Below are 19274 nucleotides of genomic sequence, written 5' to 3'. Positions count from 1 at the left end.
GTGTGTACGAGTTTTTATGATGGCTTAACAGCAGGAACAATTTCCTGAAGTTTACGGTGGAGATGGACAAACACAGGTTGCCTTTTCTGGATCTTCTTATTACTGCCTCACCAAATTTCCTTGAAACTGAGCTGTATACTAAACCTATGGCAAGGAACTCCCTGTTGAGGTACAATAGCCATCATCCGGTAGCTCTCAGGGATAACCTGCCTTATGGACAGTTCCTGCGTATTCGTAGGAACTGTTCAACCAGAGACAGTTTCCAAAAACATGCTAAGATTCTGTCGTCCAATTTGATTGACAGAAACTATCCGAAAAGGGTTGTCAAGCAAGCAGCTAAACGAGCTAGTAATAACAATCGAGAAAGCTTGCTTGAAGTGAACAGTAAACAAACTACTAACCCTAGGTTGACATTTGTTAACACATACAGTACGGTGTCTAACGATGTCAAAAAATCTGTCTTGAAGCATTGGAAAATTCTTAATATTGAAGGTGACAACCTGCCTGCCCCCCTTTTTGCCTTCAAGAGAAATAGTAATTTACGCGACAAATTGGTACATACACGACCACGTGCCATTGAAGCAACAACACAGGAGAACATCTGGGGGACCCCGAGTTTGCAGGGACATTTTCCTTGTGGCACCTGCAAGGTGTGCCCGTTGACAAAGAAATCCAAAACCGTCGACATTGGCACAGACCGCCCTTGGGTACAGAAGAAAATGACCAACTGCAACAGTGAGCGAGTGATATATCTTATTTCTTGCCCCTGTAAGCTTAACTACGTGGGCATGACAGTACGAAAGGTTAAGTTGCGCATCATGGAGCATATGAGCACCGTGAGATGCAAAAAACAAGCTACTAGACTAACGGCTCACTTCCTAGAGTTAAATCACAAACCCGAGGATTTGACATGAACCATCTTAGAACAACCCTATATTCCACAGCATATTACAGATTTTACCAAATTCCTCTTCCTGAGAGAACAACAATGGGTTTTCAGACTCAAAAGTGATGCGCAAGGACTGAACAATTCCATTCCTTGGTCGAGTCTGTAAGTCTGTGGAATATCAGAAGAGTACTATTCACTTCCTGTATTATACTGAACTAGTCCATGTTGAAATCTGTACATTCCACATTGGGTGAATCACAGCACTTGTAGCTATTCTGAGATGTACTCCTACTACTATCTATACTATTAAGATAGATTCCGATTTCTCTGGTTTTTATTTTTATTTTAATTTTTACTTTAATAAGCATTGGTAATTTCCGTGTATTTATCTATTAATTCTAATCATTATGGTTTGTAATAACGAGCATTACTGGAACTACATATCACATCTATACAGCAGAGCCTGGTGTCACCCTCAAGAAGCGCTCGTTGGTCTTCTCACTCAAGACGCTGATCAGCGGGCCGCGCTTGAACGACAAGTCCCTTCTGTTTTGTAGTTCAGCGCGTCCTCGCGTTGTTGATCGACTTCCGGGTCTCCATTTTGAACCCGGAAGCTTTTTGGCGAAGACCGAGGACACTTAATGGCGCGTTACCATCCGATCGGTACCTCCCCGACGGCTCTGAAGATCGTCCGAGGTACCGACGGAAAGGTAAGTGTATCGCGCTATACCATCGGCGCATCCCGCACTTGATACGCTGAAACATGGGGCAAGGGTACTTGTGTAATTTTGCATTTGAGACTGAATAAGACAAGAGCCACAATGTTTAGGAATACACGTGGGTCCTGGAATTCAGGGGCATTGCATTATTGACAACAAGATCGCTCCTGTGACCTTAAAGACCTCACGAGGGTTAACTATTATAGATACGTGGCACTATCGTTCAGCCAATAACAAAACGGGAAATTTTACCTCTGTCTATTATTTATATTATTTATAACATTGAGAGTAGTGGAACATGACATAGTATTTTCTAATGGGAACTAGCAGCATGGGTTATGACTCTACTTTGACAGCTCTGAATAGGGTATTAGTACTCTTTCGTGGCCCTTTTAAGACCCAGCCGATACTGTGGGATTCAGTAGCTATCTTGATGGGGGTCCTCTGTATGCATGAACATTAGAGTGTGAAAACCTGTGGGGACACTACTTATATAAAACAACAGTTGAGTATACTTGGTAAACCTAGTAGTGTTACTATAATAGTGAGTATGCATTTGACGCCGCGTTGGGTCTTGCCAGACCATGTGCTGTGGACACTTGATTGAATTTTAGTTTGGTGTATTATTCTTTTTTTAGAGCGGTGCCTCCTTTATCCTGAGCTGTTGCCAGGTGGGGTGAGGCTTTGTCCTCCAGACCATTGAGGTAAGATGGAGCTCAGTCCGAATAAATGGGCTTACATGATGGTATAAAACAGGTTGCCCACATGTATTGATGGAACTATCGATTCATTCTTTCTCAGGAATCATTTGTGTTGTGTGTTTTTTCTTATTTATTTCAGAAATTTGCTGATATCAGGAGGAATACTGGATTGTGAGAATTCTAACTCACATCATATCCTTTATGATTACTTAGTAGTAGTTTGTTTGTTTTTTCTTTAGAGGTCCTGACGAAAGCACTTGGCTTAATCTTTTGCCTGACGTGCTGAAACATGTTGACCACTTCTGTTTAGGACAGCTATTTGTTAAAACTGGTCCTAGTATTCACGTTTTTAACCTTTGATCGTAACAGACACTAATAAAATGTACAGTCTGTTTACGCACCAATTTTATACCTTGCACTTCACCACTTGCACTGCACTTAAATTTGTTCCCATACACTCTACCTTGCTCATCTTGGTTATTATACCTTTGTGACACCTGTAAGCTCTGATTTCTATAGAGCAGATTTGTCACTCCTATAGACAAAGGATACCCAAATGATGAAGCTGATCACCAATTTTGGTGTATGATGGGAATCCGTATACATAAGACTTTATGTATTTTGTCCACATCACACTTTGATTCTGGTTTTGTTAGTTGTTTCCTTTTGTTCCATCAAATTCTAGATGCTAGAATATATTTTGTATTCGCATTGTTTAGTGCACCTATTGTAGAGCTCAGTGTGCAATCTGCAGGTCAGAGGTTCAAATCCTTATTGCATTATTCAGTGTTTCTAAAGTACAATTTTCTTTTAATTGTGGGCTACAGTTGGTTACCATCATTACTAGCACTGGAAGAAGGTTTTGGTATACATTTAATATTGTTCAAGATCTTGACACCGTGGGTGGGGAGTTCGTTTCTACAAAGCATTTGCTTCGAGATAAAAGAAATCTCTCTACCCTCCAGGGCCAGTAGTACCAGGAATTGAGTTTAAAAAATGAAGGAACTTTACTTAACATATTCGGATTATTTTTGGTTCACTTTAAGTTTGCACTGTCAAACTTAAAGGCTAGAAATTTCACAGACATTGCCACTTTGGTACCGCGAGAACACAAAGTTCGTGGTCCTTTCAAATTTTCGGGAAAAAACAGCATTTCAAGCAAGTTGACCGAAGTGAATTTTAACACACTCAAAAATAGACAAAACTGCTAGTAAGCAGGAAACTGAGCTGCCCTGGGGGGAAATATGGATTTGAATGCCAAGGCCGAATTTAGTGCACGTTGAAATATCGGCCTCATTGTGTTCATAAATGCTGTCCTGTCAAACTCAAGTCTGTGGTTCTCAAACAAATGAACTGACAAGTGTAATAATCACAAAATAGTACCTATCTATATTCTGGGCCAAGCCCACATTATCATAATTTTAACCAAGTAAATCAGTAGGTAATTTAGTATTTATTTTATAATTTAAATTTTTCTTATTTCCCCATGAGTTTTTATCCAAAAGGGAGTCAACACTCTCACATTGGAGTCCTTAAAGTATGGTATACAATTAAAGACTTTCTGCAAGTTTTGTCGCATCGCTCGCTTGCGGAGCGCATCCCAGACAGTGCGAGGAAATTCCCGCCGCTACGAAGGCCGAGATCGTCGCAGCGCCTGTTGCCGCTGCCAGAGTCATCGCATCCTTCGTTTGCGGGACGCACCAGACCGGTGCGGGAAGATTACCATCGCTGCGAGTGTCGTCACAGAACCTGTCGTCGCTGGGTGGGATAGTCGCACCGCTTGCTTGCAGACCGCATCACGTCGCTGCAAATGTCGTCGCAGAGCCATCGCATAGAGGAGCTCAAGAGAGGAAGATCACCGCTGGTCCGCGTATCGTCGCCCCGTAGATCGTCGCAACTCCAAAGATCATCGCATTGTGCCTTTGCAAGCTTCTTTCACTACGGAACCTCTGCACCGGAATCCATACAAGGTATCGCATCCCTCCCCATACAGACCGGAGTCACCACATCCCGCCCGCTACATCCAGCGGGGCTGTCGCATCGCCTCCCCAAGGTCTCAGGAGTGACGCATCGCTTGTTTTCCACCGCACCAGTTTCTGTTTTGGAAAGGTACTGTTGGCAAAACGTGACACAACTGTGAACTTTTCACGCAACTGTGGATTATTTTATCGCAACTTTAAGAACTCTTTTGCAACCATATTCTTGAACTGTGTATGTTGGATTTTTGTCGTTTTTGGTCTTGTGTAGTTTAGATTAAAATACCTTTATTTTTCTAAACTGTTGTGGAGTCAGTTTGTGGTGTTTTCACTGTGTTGCTGTGAGTGAAGGTGCAAATACTTTACACATTGCCTTCGATAAGCCTTGCCTGCTCGTGCCAAGCTACCCAGAGGGTGAGCAGAGGTTATCTAAGAGTGTTTATTCCTTACCCTGACTAGAAGCAAGTGTCCATATTTGGACAGTGGTACCCACCTCTGCCAACTAGAGACCCCCAGTTCTAACATATATATATATATATATATATATATCCAGCGTACAACTCCAACTACTTCCAACCCGCAGCGCCGGCGGCGAAGAAGGAGACTTGGACCCCACAGCTCTTCAGACAAAGTAGTTCTTTATTTCACCACAGCCTACAAACGACGTGTTTCGGGCTACAAGAGCCCTTGTTCACACATATATATATATATATATATATATATATATATATATATATATATATATATATATATATATGTTCCCTCAAGACGTAACCGGTATTGAAAAGAGGAAATCCTGGGTGCTTTATCATCTGTCTCTTGAAACAACATTTTTTGCATTGTTCTTGCACCTGTTTGTTAAAGTTTGGATTTAGATAGGAGACTCACATTTTTTTAAGCTAAAAATAGTCATGGGCATTTATTCAACTTTTTCCCTCTTACAATGTCCTCCACTCCAACATAAGTCTATTGGGAAATACATTTTCAACATACTTTTTCACTCTCCCTCTGAGGTAGTCCCATAACTTGCCACAGATGGTCTTGCAGTTGCAGACCTACAGCTTTATAGAGCAGTAATACTCACTGGTACTCATCCAATCAGTATCAGAAGGATCCTAAACCAAGTCATTCTTTTCAAGGCCTGATCCTGTACAATGCAGGTTAAACACAGACTTCTGCAGCTCTTCAAGCAGCTCAATTGGATAAAGGCCTGGAGGAGTTTAGCATAACACACTTTCTGCCCAATGCCACCCCTGTCTTTTTCAGTTGTACCTCTTACCTTCCTGTGCGCTGAAGCTCAGGACCACTGTGCTCCGGCTCTGGCTCCAGGTCTACATGGCAAATGTTTCCATTAGGAACTCCAGGCATCTTCCTCTTCTCCTATTGGTGAGTCAAGATAAGCAAAACCATACTCAATAAAGTCTACAGTGAAGACTCTTTTATAGTGCACAGCTCAGAACTAAAGGTTTAACGCTTGCACAAGCGTCTAGAGTATGAAACTCTCTACACATAAAGATCAGTCAATCCTTCATCCTGGGAACTGGAAAGGTAGCCTGCTTATAACCTGATAGAGACAAGGTATTCTCCATAAACAAACAGACGGGTGATCAAGTAAAACAAAATACCCTTTTCTAACACTTCTAACTGCCTACCCCAATTTAGCTGAAAGAAAATGTGCATTTTTGTTAACAAAAAGTCATAACATATCACTTAGAGCCCTTTAGCTACGCTCAGTGGATAATTAATAATAGCTCGTGTGGCAGCCATCTTGGAAAGGTAGGACTTCTTTGAATGATGTCAGTTTGGCTCTCTAGCCCTATGCCTTACCAGTCAGTCAGTCAAAATACTTTATTTCGGCTTTACAGCCATAAAAGCACAATACAAACATACATACGTCAGATGGGTTACAAAAAATAGGGGAAATGCAAAAGGGCAAGATAACATATATCATCAAGAGCCTGAATCAATAATATACGAAAATAGATTACATCAGTGGCAGCCATAACACATGATAAGTAACTACCCGAACCCCCCAAGATTTGGGAGCCTAAGCAGGAGAAACCCAGGGTACAATTAATATACAATATATAAGGACAGTGCATTGTGAGCGAGTAGGAGGACAGCGCCTTTTACACAGAATCTTGCTGGCCTGATCGCAGCTGACTGCCAAAGGGAGCAGTGAAAGGTTTATCAAGGAGACTGAGAGCAGACTGGAGAGAGGCTGACAGGTGCAGATCATACTGGGAAATGAATTCACTGTTTACCTTGTAAGATTCCTAACAGAAAGTAGCACTGTTGTACGCCACCAGATGTCTCCATTTGTGGAGATCATGCATTTTCTGGCAAAACTGAAACATACTTTTTCCATTAAGCACACTGCTTGGTGCTCTTAAGCTTTCGTAAGTGTTTTCTTCCACTCAGAATATTTGGAACATTGAGCACTATAGAAAGCCTTAAAGCATTGCATAATGCATCACACACGTCTCCACAAACTGTAGGATCAAAGATGAATTTATTAGACCTCCGGGAGACAAGACATTATCGTTAAGCTGCTTGTTTATCAACCCCGTAGAGGTGGCGCAGGAGTAGAGCTTCTTTGTAAGGCACTTTGGCAAAAAGAACTAAGTGAAAAAAAGACTTTGAAATGAAAGAACGCTACAACGAATGACTGAGCTGGCAATGGGTTCAAACCGGAGACCTGATGCCGGCCAACCGTGAAAAACTACTAGTAAAACGTGTTCTTTTACACCTGCCAGCGATGGGGATTATAGAAGGAAGGGTCCTCTGTACTCCATGCTGCTTTGTAGCAGGACCGAACACAGATCCTGCAGCAGAAAACATCATGAAATTAAGAGTACAACATGGGAACTGTGAAAAAATGTGAACCATCAAAACTAATAAAACACCTTAACTAACACAAGAAGCAATCCACCTAGTTCAAGACATCGTGTATCGAGTCCCATAGCTTAAGAATGTTACATGTGGATTCCTAATGCCACATGCAAGATATAGAGTGCTCAGGAATTAAACAACCCAGGCCTCAACAGATCAGTCTTCTGGGCAGACAGCACCTTGGTCCAGCATCAAGGCACAATGACAAGCACTTGCCAGGCGAAATATGCAATTTACCTGGGAAGGGACGTTCTTTGGTGGCTCTATTCTAATAGAAGGGTCCCACTCTCCGGGGGGCAATACTGTCACTTGATCCAAGAATTCATCGATTCCAGCCAGGAGGTCACTTCGTTCCTTCGCTTTGTAAGCAACATCGTGGAATATCTGGAGGAAAAATCAATTTAAGAGGGTTGAGAAACCTGCTGAAAGAAGACATTTTGAAGAAATACACAAATGAGCAGTCATGTGCTTTAACGCTCAGGATTAAGAGATACAGTCACGCGTGGAAATACTGAATAGTAAAGTGACAAATGTGTAGGCTAAATACAAGTTTTGTGAAGAGAAAAACAGATTTTGTGGTTTTCCCTGCACATTGCTTCGCTGACTGCAGTACTTATTAAGGAAAATTCTCACTGCGGATACATAACTTGTTCAGCAGCACTTTATCAAGCCAGAGAGTCTAAAACAGGTGTCTCCAACCAGTAGCTCGGGAGCTACTGGTAGCTCGGGAGCTACTGGTCGCTCAACAGCACCCTCAAAGTAGCTCTCAGAGGTGAAGCCAAACCAATCTGAACTCATGGATTCTGTGTATATTAAAGAGGGCAGCGCTGCTCGTTTCATTACCCGTAAGAGTTACAGACAGCCAAACCAATGGCAGGACCTCTTGATAACACTCAAACACACACTCTGTTGGCCTATTAATCAATCAATCAGGGATTTATAGAGTGCACTACTCACCCGTGAGGGTCTCAAAGCGCTGGGGGGGGCATTTGGGCAGCTGCGGTCATTCAAAAAGCCCGGTCTTGAGGCTCTTCCTGAATGCTTTCAGTGTGGGGCTTCGTCTGATGCTGAGGGGCAGTTTGTTCCAGGTCTTGGTCACCATGTAGGAGAAGTATCCGCCTCCTATTCTGGCTCTGTGAATGCCGGTGATTTCGGCCAAGGCCTGGTCCGCAGAGCTGAGGTTTCTCTTGGAGGCGTAGAAGAAGATTCTTTCGTTGAGGTGTTGGGGTCCGGTGTTGTGGAGGGCTTTGTAGGTGTGTGTGAGCAGCTTGAAGGTCACTCTTTTTTCTAAGGGGAGCCAGTGGATATCCCGTAGGTGCTGGGTGATGTGGTCTTGTCATGGGATGCTGAGGACGAGTCTGGCTGTGGCGTTCTGGATGGTCTGGAGTTTGTGGAGCAGAGATTTGTTGATTCCGGGATAGAGGGCATTCCGGTAGTCCAGCCTGCTGGTAATGAGTGCATGGGTGACGGTCTTCCTGGATTTGGGAGGGATCCATTTAAAGGTCTTGCGAAGTATGCAGAGGGTGTTGAAGCATGAGTAGGCTACCGTGTTGGCCTATGGGTCTGTCACATGAACCATCTTTATCCACTTTAAATCTACCTAAGGAGGAGATTGGCCATGTTATATGCCCTGCTCTATCAGTCACACTGTGTGTGACATCAAAGAATAGTCAAAGCAGTAACCAGGACTGACCCACCAAAGTGTGTGACTGCAAGAACTAGAGTGAAAATATGTTAGTTGGGAGCATGATCAACCAAAGAGCTGAGGGAAGAGAGGATTCATCCAGGGCAGAGAAAATTAGAAGCATCATATTCATTTTTGTGTGGGTGTGTGACATTGTGTCCTTCCCTAATAAACAGTGTTGGTTCCTTAAAGCTACTACTAGTGTTAAGGGCTAACAAATATGTATGCTGGTCCCCATCATAAGAGTATTATCTCTGACGCAATTGTACTCGTTCATTGTATAATTGTGCCATTGCCATAATATTACATCCTTGACTATTTTGGGCTTACAAGTCTAGTAATAACATACTTGCTGCCATCACTGACATATTAAGAGCATGACTGTCTTGCTTTTAGTCATTCCTGACAGAGTGGCAACCCCTTCTCCCATAATAATGTCCATAACTGATATATGTTGGGCATCCAGCTGTGGCACAGGGGTAGCCCTGGTTTAATGGTGGGCATTAGGCATTAATAGTGTTATGGTGAGCAAGCATGGCCTATGATTCCAATTCCTGGGTATTTGAAGCAGAATGTATCCGTCCCTGGCATTTTTACATGGCGGTACTCAATCAAAACGAAAAGCTGATGTTTAGGGACTGTGTATTTTCTAACAATGAAAACTGATTTGATTTTTAAAGAAAAGAATTATGCTTTTTCTGAAAAGGTTTTTCTTTTGGGTTTGAGTTTGATTGCTGGAAAGTGGAAAGTGGTTTTGATAGAAAAATATGTGTATTTTTAAAAACTAATATGCTAATGAAGAGAAAATATTACAATTCTAAAACACATTTAAAGTTATTAGCTGAATGACAATTCAATTTGAGGTGGGGAGACTTACTGCTGTGGTAGTACCCTTTGTGGCACACAGCATGTGATGATTTGAATTTTACTAGATTATAAGCATTCAATATTGATAAATGTTTTCCTAGCATTCTGCTTATAACGTCATCTGGAATGTTTGGGTGGGGACTCCTGATAAACCTTTCTTAGGGTGGTCATAGTGTAATGTTAATACATATCATCAGCATTTTACAGTGATAAAATATGCTAGTAGCTCGGCAGGACTTTCCTTGAGCAGAATTAGCTCTCACTACAGAAAAGGTTGGAGACACCTGGTCTAAAACGTCAGGTGCCAGGATTTGTGGCTGCCAAAGGGAATGAACAGTCACAGTGTGAGCAAGCAGTGGAATCAGGCACCTGCAACTGACTGCTCAACACAATATTTGGTCTGACCCATAGAGCATGTTTGCAGAATACCACTGTGGATGCTTTCCTCAAACTGAAAGGTGCTCTCAGTGGAGTACACCAACGCCTGAGATTAACGCATAGAGCTGATGTTGAGCCAATGTCGGGTCTACTTTTTTCCCACCTTTGCATTGAGATGATGCAACTGTAAACTATGTCCCTGTGCGATTGTACCATACATTTAGCGATCAGTGGGGGGGCAAGATCTTACAGTGTTACTACTACTAATGTCACAGCTCTACGAGGTCACATCTCGCACAACAAATGAAATGATGGTCTACGCTCGAAGCACTATGGAAATTAGTTCTAGCGGTGACATAGTTCTCAGATCTGGAGCTAGGGGGTAGAAAGCACAGACCGCAAAAAATCTTTAGGTATTTCCAGCCAGTGTATTCAGGGCTAAACAAGGGATCCAGTTAAGTGACATGAGAAGTTTTCTGCCAATGATCAACCAAGTGGCCAAAGCAAAACCAAAGGGATGGGATTGTGTTAGTTGAAGCGGACACCATAAACCAGTCATGAATGGAAATGTGATGATCTTTGTACACGACTCCACTATAGGGTTTTTTAAACCCTGGAGATCAGATCGCCTCCCCACAGTCACCAAACACGGGCTTTGCTCTGTCTACAAAAACCATACATCGAAATTAAAAAGCATGCGGTACATATCATGAAAGCAGAATTGACGCATTTGTCTCACACAATACCTCATCCGTCATTATTGTTGCCATGGACCTTCCAATCTCATGGTACTGCTGGGCCTTTCCTACGGGCCCCAGCAAGATGAACAGGAACCTGATGTAGAAACAGAAAAGGAAAGAATTGTTTTTTCGAGATGTTCATGACCTATCCAGCAAGGTTCATATCTCATTTGCCTAACTTAAACAGCACAATATGCATGGATTTGTTGCAGCTTTATTTGAATTGATCTCCATGTTGATGATGTAAATAACAAATTGACTGAAGTGTGCAAGTGAAGTGAGGCCCACATTCTCATAACTTGGTATGTTGGTTCCACTTTTACAGTTTATGTCTACCATTTATATATTGCCATAGTACTCTTTTCTGTCGGGGAGGAGCACGGCGCCATAATTCTGAGGTTTCTCATTGACGATGGCCATTTTGGTAAAGTGTCATTGTGCTTGGCTGTGAAATGGCTTTCGGTTCATTGACACGGTTAGAGATGATTTGCTGCATTTATGTAACTAAATATTCACTTCTTGTTGGACTTTTGAGGTGAGTGACCAATAGGATTTTACTGTTTGTGTCATTTCACAAGTGAGAACTGGTGTCCACACCCTGACTAGTTGTGTTGTGTGCCAAAGATGTATTAACTAGATGCATCTTGCCAATTGCATTTTGCAGCTAGAATGACGATTGTAAGGCATGCATTACATACAGGTTTGCAGTAGCGGCTGGTGACATTTGAAAGTGGTGGTCCGTAAAATGATAATCATACTGCACCGTAGCGAGCGAGCCCAGCGAGTAAGCCCAAACCCCCTAAGGAGAGTTCGGGGGAATTCCCCCCCCCCCCGAGAAAGTGTTTAAAAATGTGTGGACAAATGGTGCATTTTCAAGCAAATTTGAGAAAGCAGGAAGGTTAATAAAGCAATTGTAAAAGTGCAGGTATTACATTAATAGATGTCATAACATAGGTAACTGCTTATTCAGTATAACCACAGAGCTTCATACATTCCGTCCTATTACGCTGCTGAATTCAGATTATAAGACTTTCATGAAAATCTCAGCTCTAAGAGTAGCAGAAGTTGCACAGAAGTTGTACTTTCCTTATTCCGATATAACATCAGCACAGATAATGTTTGTTGGGTGCTAGAAAAAATAACATCCTACACCCTCTAGTCTCATATGGGCACTGTGCAGGATTGTCACATAAAAACATTTCTATCACTTTGAAGTCAGAGAAAGAAAAGTAAACACCAAGCTCCCTTGGAAGACAGAGAGTGACATTTGAGCTCTGTCTTTCAATGCACAGCAAATGTGACAAGATAAGATTTAAAGGCCTGTTTACAGAGAGGCAGGACTCGGAAGGATCCAGTAAACAAGGAATGCCCACGAGAGAGATGTACTCAAGCTGGACAGCCCAAAGCAACTAAAACCAGATATTAGAAAGCAGGCAACTGTGAGTTACAAACTACAAAGACAATGGTAAGCAATAGGTGAAATGTATTCCCAGAGAAGCTTTCAGAATTTCCCCACGATGTCGTGAGCAAACCAAATAGCTGCACCGTCTGGTAGGCTTCGACCTACAAATGAGGCTCTGTGGAATAAAATGTTTGCCTAGGATCACACAGTTTGGATAAGCAGGGAAGCCAGTATTGCACGTTATCTGATTTTATGTTTTGAGATTTGGCCACCAGATGTGTGTCTCTCTCTCTCTCTCTCTCTCTCTGTCTCTCTCTCCCTCTCTCGCCCTCTCCCTCACCCTTACCCTCTACCTCGCTCTCTTTCTCCAAAAGTCCCTGTTTGTCTTTTTTTCTTGGTGCAGGATGATCAAAACCAATATAGACATAGTAGACCCAACTCAGGGCTAGCAGACCCAACTAACACGACCAAAATGCATTTATTTGGAGGGTTCCCCACCCCAAACATCCTCCTGAGGCTACGCCCCTGCTTGTATGGGATTATAACCACAATATATAAAATATATGAAAGCTAGATACATGCATTTATAAAATAAAATATGTGATAGATTAACCAGCTTCTTCTTGATGAGTGATATATTTTATGAAAAATGCACTCCAATATATTCTGTCTGGTACACTCAAAATAAAAAAATTGGGATTTTTGGTGTCCTTTTCGACAGATGAAGTATGGGTATGGTTAGCACAGCACTGCGTTGGGTGCAAAAAAGGTATTGCGAATATTTGTGAAAATCTACAGAGTTACAAATGTGCTGTTTACTACCTTGACAATACCAACCGCAGTGTTATTGTTTCCATAGTGATTCAATCATAATGTAATTATTGCCTGTGCCTAATTGAGGAACAAGTGTTTTTATATATACATATATATATATGTATATATATATATATATATATATATCTTTTTATATATATATATATATATATATATATATATATATATATATATATATATATATATATATATATATATATATATATATATATATATATATATATCAGCACAACATCCCTCCACACAAGAAGAATCGGAGGCCAGAGGGGGTTACAGAGCAGGCTTTTATTGGCAGTTGTTGCACGGGTGGCGGATGCATTTCGGCGTAGGCCTTCTTCAGCGCCTTGCCGTGCGAGGTAAGCCTTCATAAATGAATCCCAGTCCTGCTTCCCTTAATGTTCGGGTCTGGACACTCCTCCCCAGTCAATTAAGCTCACCTGTTGCTGTCCAGAGATAGTACACGGACTTCAATTCCCAGAGTGCACTGAGTAAGTGCAACTGGGTCGGCGGTATGGGGAGAGCATTGGAATTGAAAATCGTCAGTCCAGATTTGCAGGCAGGGAAGGAGGGTACCCACAAGATGCTGCCAACAGTTTCCGGGTCTCCCCTGGGCCCCCTCGGTCCGCAGCCGCCTCAGAGTCCAGGTAGGAAATTCAGCAGGGACAGCCATTCAGCGTAGCGTCCAAACGGAGGTAAAATACCCCCTACCGCCTGACACCTTCTGGAGAATGAGGCGGACACCGGATCTCTCGGTCCCCCGAGCAGAAAAGTTGCTGTATGACAACGATGATTGTCAGTTAGAATCCGGGTCTCTTGTTGCTGCAGGGCCATCCGTACTGCCCCTCTGACTGGAGCAGAAAATATCAGCACAACATCCCTCCACACAAGAAGAATCGGAGGCCAGAGGGGGTTACAGAGTAAACCAGGCTTTTATTGGCAGTAGTTGCACGGGTGGCGAATGCATTTCGGCGTAGGCCTTCTTCAGCGCCTTGCCGTGCGAGGTAAGCCTTCACAAATGAATCCCAGTCCTGCTTCCCTTAATGTTCGGGTCTGGACACTCCTCCCCAGTCAATTAAGCTCACCTGTTGCTGTCCAGAGATAGTACACGGACTTCAATTCCCAGAGTGCACTGAGTAAGTGCAAATGGGTCGGCGGTATGGGGGGAGCATAGGAATTGAAAATCGTCAGTCCAGATATTGCAGGCAGGGAAGGAGAGTACCCACAAGATGCTGCCAACAGTTTCCGGGTCTCCCCTGGGCCCCCTCGGTCCGCAGCCGCCTCAGAGTCCAGGTAGGAAATTCAGCAGGGACAGCCATTCAGCGTAGCGTCCAAACGGAGGTAAAATACCCCTTACCGCCTGAGACCTTCTGGCGAATGAGGCGGACACCGGATCTCTCGGTCCCCCGGGCTGAAAAATCGCTGTATGACAACGATGATTGTCAGTTAGAATCCGGGTCTCTTGTTTCTGCAGGGCCATCCGTACTGCCCCTCTGACTGGAGCAGAAAATATCAGCACAACATCCCTCCACACAAGAAGACTCGGAGGCCAGAGGGGGTTACAGAGTAAACCAGGCTTTTATTGGCAGTAGTTGCACGGGTGGCGAATGCATTTCGGCGTAGGCCTTCTTCAGCACCTTGCCGTGCGAGGTAAGCCTTCACAAATGAATCCCAGTCCTGCTTCCCTTAATGTTCGGGTCTGGACACTCCTCCCCAGTCAATTAAGCTCACCTGTTGCTGTCCAGAGATAGTACACGGACTTCAATTCCCAGAGTGCACTGAGTAAGTGCAACTGGGTCGGCGGTATGGGGGGAGCATTAGAATTGAAAATCGTCAGTCCAGATATTGCAGGCAGGGAAGGAGGGTACCCACAAGATGCTGCCAACAGTTTCCGGGTCTCCCCTGGGCCCCTTCGGTCCGCAGCCGCCTCAGAGTCCAGGTAGGAAATTCAGCTGGGACAGCCATTCAGCGTAGTGTCCAAACGGAGGTAAAATATCCCCTACCGCCTGAGACCTTCTGGAGAATGAGGCGGACACCGGATCTCTCGGTCCCCCGAGCAGAAAAGTTGCTGTATGACAACGATGATTGTCAGTTAGAATCCGGGTCTCTTGTTGCTGCAGGGCCATCCGTACTGCCCCTCTGACTGGAGCAGAAAATATCAGCACAACATCCCTCCACACAAGAAGAATCGGAGGCCAGAGGGGGTTACAGAGTAAACCAGGCTTTTATTGGCAGTAGTTGCACGGGTGGCGAATGCATTTCGGCGTAGGCCTTCTTCAGCGCCTTGCCGTGCGAGGTAAGCCTTCACAAATGAATCCCAGTCCTGCTTCCCTTAATGTTCGGGTCAGGACACTCCTCCCCAGTCAATTAAGCTCACCTGTTGCTGTCCAGAGATAGTACACGGACTTCAATTCCCAGAGTGCACTGAGTAAGTGCAACTGGGTCGGCAGTATGGGGGGAGCATTGGAATTGAAAATCGTCAGTCCAGATTTTGCAGGCAGGGAAGGAGGGTACCCACAAGATGCTGCCAACAGTTTCCGGGCCTCCCCTGGGCCCCCTCGGTCCCCAGCCGCCTCAGAGTCCAGGTAGGAAATTCAGCAGGGAAAGCCATTCAGCATAGCGTCCAAACGGAGGTAAAATACCCCCTACCGCCTGAGACCTTCTGGCGAATGAGGCGGACACCGGATCTCTCGGTCCCCCGAGCAGAAAAGTCGCTGTATGACAACGATGATTGTCAGTTAGAATCCGGGTCTCTTGTTGCTGCAGGGCCATCCGTACTGCCCCTCTGACTGGAGCAGAAAATATCAGCACAATATCCCTCCACACAAGAAGAATTGGAGGCCAGAGGGGGTTACAGAGTAAACCAGGCTTTTATTGGCAGTAGTTGCACGGGTGGCGAATGCATTTCGGCGTAGGCCTTCTTCAGCGCCTTGCCGTGCGAGGTAAGCCTTCACAAATGAATCCCAGTCCTGCTTCCCTTAATGTTCGGGTCTGGACACTCCTCCCCAGTCAATTAAGCTCACCTGTTGCTGTCCAGAGATAGTACACGGACTTCAATTCCCAGAGTGCACTGAGTAAGTGCAACTAGGTCGGCGGTATGGGGGGAGCATTGGAATTGAAAATCGTAAGTCCAGATTTTGCAGGCAGGGAAGGAGGGTACCCACAAGATGCTGCCAACAGTTTCCGGGTCTCCCCTGGGCCCCTTCGGTCCGCAGCCGCCTCAGAGTCCAGGTAGGAAATTCAGCTGGGACAGCCATTCAGCGTAGCGTCCAAACGGAGGTAAAATACCCCCTACCGCCTGAGACCTTCTGGCGAATAAGGCGGAGACCGGATCTCTCGGTCCCCCGAGCAGAAAAGTCGCTGTATGACAACGATGATTGTCAGTTAGAATCCGGGTCTCTTGTTGCTGCAGGGCCATCCGTACTGCCCCTCTGACTGGAGCAGAAAATATCAGCACAACATCCCTCCACACAAGAAGAATCGGAGGCCAGAGGGGGTTACAGAGTAAACCAGGCTTTTATTGGCAGTAGTTGCACGGGTGGCAAATGCATTTCGGCGTAGGCCTTCTTCAGCGCCTTGCCGTGCGAGGTAAGCCTTCACAAATGAATCCCAGTCCTGCTTCCCTTAATGTTCGGGTCTGGACACTCCTCATCACATCTCATTTTTTGTGTGAAATAGATTGAACAAATCACATCATAAGAATAAACTAAAAGGAGAAGTGTGGAAACAATAACAGTATAAACATGATTTATAATGTACACAAAATGATCATGTTAGCTCTTTAAAGCAGTGGTCGGTATGTTTATTTTCGGTGGCTTCTGCTTGAATTAATGTGCCTGTAGAAGCACATTAGAGGAAACACATTGAGCAGACAGGTTTGGAATTGGCAATCAAACAGAAAGGGGGCTTTTCATGATCCTTAGAAATGTGACCAAGTGTGAACAAACAACAGATGGCAATCACACACCCTCCTAAGAAATATTCACAGCAGAGCGATGCGTATTTGAAGCAGCAGCCACTGAGTGCAAGCTGGAATCTGGACTCATTCTCCAATTTCTCTGAATCGATTTTGGATATGTTAGGGTTGTCAGGACATCACACTGGTGCCCCGAATCATCTTAATTATTGATTTAGCATTTTTTTTAATTCAATTTACTTCGTACCCATATATAGAGAGACTGCGAAGTCTGCAGCCAATAATCTTGAGATTCAGCGACTTCGAGGGACTGCCAATACCGAGAAGAACTAATCAATAGAGACTCAACCTGTAACTGGAATAAAGATTGCAAGCGTCACGTATTTTTCTCAATTGACATGAACTGAATGTATTTTCTGTTCTGTAAGCAACAGAATAAGCGTTGCACATTATTTGGGAATAAGATGAGAACTGCTGTCTCAGACACTATTGCAAGCATTAAGACAGTGCTTCTGGTAAGGGGAGGGTGAAACTGCTTATATAAGGCAAATACTTTTTTAATAGCATTTTTTTAGAAAATATAATTCTGCGCTGGCTGCCTCGCAGATTCACAGAAACTCGAGCAGGATAAGGCCACACGTTATCACATCAGAAGTAGTCACGTCGTCATGTGTGACATTTTACAACCCTGCGGCGCTGTTTGAAGCACATTTACACAGGGATGTCAGTTAAACACCACACACTTTCACCGTCACGCCACCACAAAGGCTCTCTCCTGAGGCTCTGCGGCCTTGGCGGGAGAATGTGAAGGGTGGCAGGTGCTCTTGTAAAAATATCACAAAAGAAATCTGCGCTCTCCATCACAGGGGGACGCATTCTTTTGTGTTTGTTTGATGTCCAGTTCTGAACAAACCTAGTCAAGTCGAGGCAGCCAGGACCCTGTAACTGTTTCAGTGCCAATGTCAGAGGCCATAAAAATGGCGTGTATATTCAAAAACAAACAGGACATGTTCCCTTTTATTATAAGTATATGTATCTGAGATAGGGAGCCATGAGGACTCCTATTAGTGATGTCCTCTGGCAAACAGGAGCAACGCAGTTTGCAGAGGAGCTAGTTTTGATGTACAGTGGCCAACACTAGCTGTGAAAGTTTTGCAGCTTCTTTGTAAAGAACGTCCTGTTTTTTGGCAGAGAAAAGGTGTCTTATTTAGGACACAGTGTAAACTAGCGGGGCAACCCAGGATGAATACAGTCGGTTCTCCTATTTCCACTGCCAGATAGTACAGCTGCTGTTCAAGAAGCCTGAGGTTCGTTTAGTGATGTGCCCTCCTCACAGCCAACTGTGACGCAGCGTGGCAACCTGTCTTCGCTGTGATGCGGCGCGACATCAAAGAGAAGGTTCACGTGTTCTATACCAGCTCATGTAAAGCGCTCTGATACCTTTAGGTCGAGTTCGCACTATATAAAATTAAAACTGCAATTTTCTTTTTCTTTAAATTGCTAAAGCCTTTGTGAATCGGGCCCTATCCTCCTCAACACCCGCTCCGTCCACAGACACGCCATCGAACTCTGGAACCTCCTCGACACCACAGCTCCTGACGTCGCCTTCCTCGCGGAAACCTGGATGAACGACTCCTCAGCGCCCGACATCGCCATCGCCATCCCAGAGGGCTACAAGATCATCCGAAGGGATCGCATCAACAACACAGGAGGAGGCATCGCCATCATCCACAGGGACACCATCCGCATCACGACCAACACCGACGACACCCTGACAACCGCCGAACACCTGCACTTCCAGATCCACACCGACCCGAAGACCACCCTCAGAGGCACCCTGATCTACCGACCCCCGGGACCACGCACACAATTCAGCGAGGACATCGCCGACTTCATCAGCCCGCAGGCCCTCCCCTCCGCTGACTACATCCTCCTGGGGGACATCAACTTCCACCTGGAGAACAACAACGACCGCAACACCATCACCCTGCTCGACAACCTAGCCAACCTCGGCCTCAAGCAGCTGGTGTCCACCCCCACCCACCTCGCCGGACACACACTCGACGCTGTCTTCTCATCCAGCAAAGACATCGCCTTCAGCCACGCCACCGGACTCCACTGGACGGACCACAGCTGCGTCCACTTCACCTTCAAAAGAACGACGATCCACCACCACCTGCAACAGGTTGCTCGAAGAAGCTGGAACAAGATCACAGCCGACCAGCTCGCCGCGTCCCTGAGCCAGCACCCTCTCTCCAGCTCAGCGAACCCCAGCCAGG

The 19274-nt window shown here is 44.7% G+C and overlaps 1 protein-coding gene across 1 annotated transcript in view; it reads right to left on the bottom strand.

The window, feature by feature from the left end:
• SLC4A8 (solute carrier family 4 member 8) overlaps positions 1 to 19274 on the bottom strand; it is a 755839-nt gene that overhangs the window by 232230 nt on the left and 504335 nt on the right. The window contains exons 9-11 of the mRNA XM_078688864.1: positions 10853 to 10940; positions 7415 to 7561; positions 5565 to 5665 (exon numbers count right to left, since the gene is read on the bottom strand). Of these exons, the coding sequence (XP_078544990.1) occupies positions 5565 to 5665; positions 7415 to 7561; positions 10853 to 10940 (336 nt within the window). The remainder of the gene's footprint in view (positions 1 to 5564; positions 5666 to 7414; positions 7562 to 10852; positions 10941 to 19274) is intronic.

This window comes from Lissotriton helveticus, chromosome 1_1, assembly GCF_964261635.1.
Source record: "Lissotriton helveticus chromosome 1_1, aLisHel1.1, whole genome shotgun sequence".
In the NCBI taxonomy this organism is placed as follows: Eukaryota; Metazoa; Chordata; class Amphibia; order Caudata; family Salamandridae; genus Lissotriton; species Lissotriton helveticus.
Note: the sequence above shows the minus strand (reverse complement) of the source record. Positions and strands in the feature narration are given on the sequence as shown.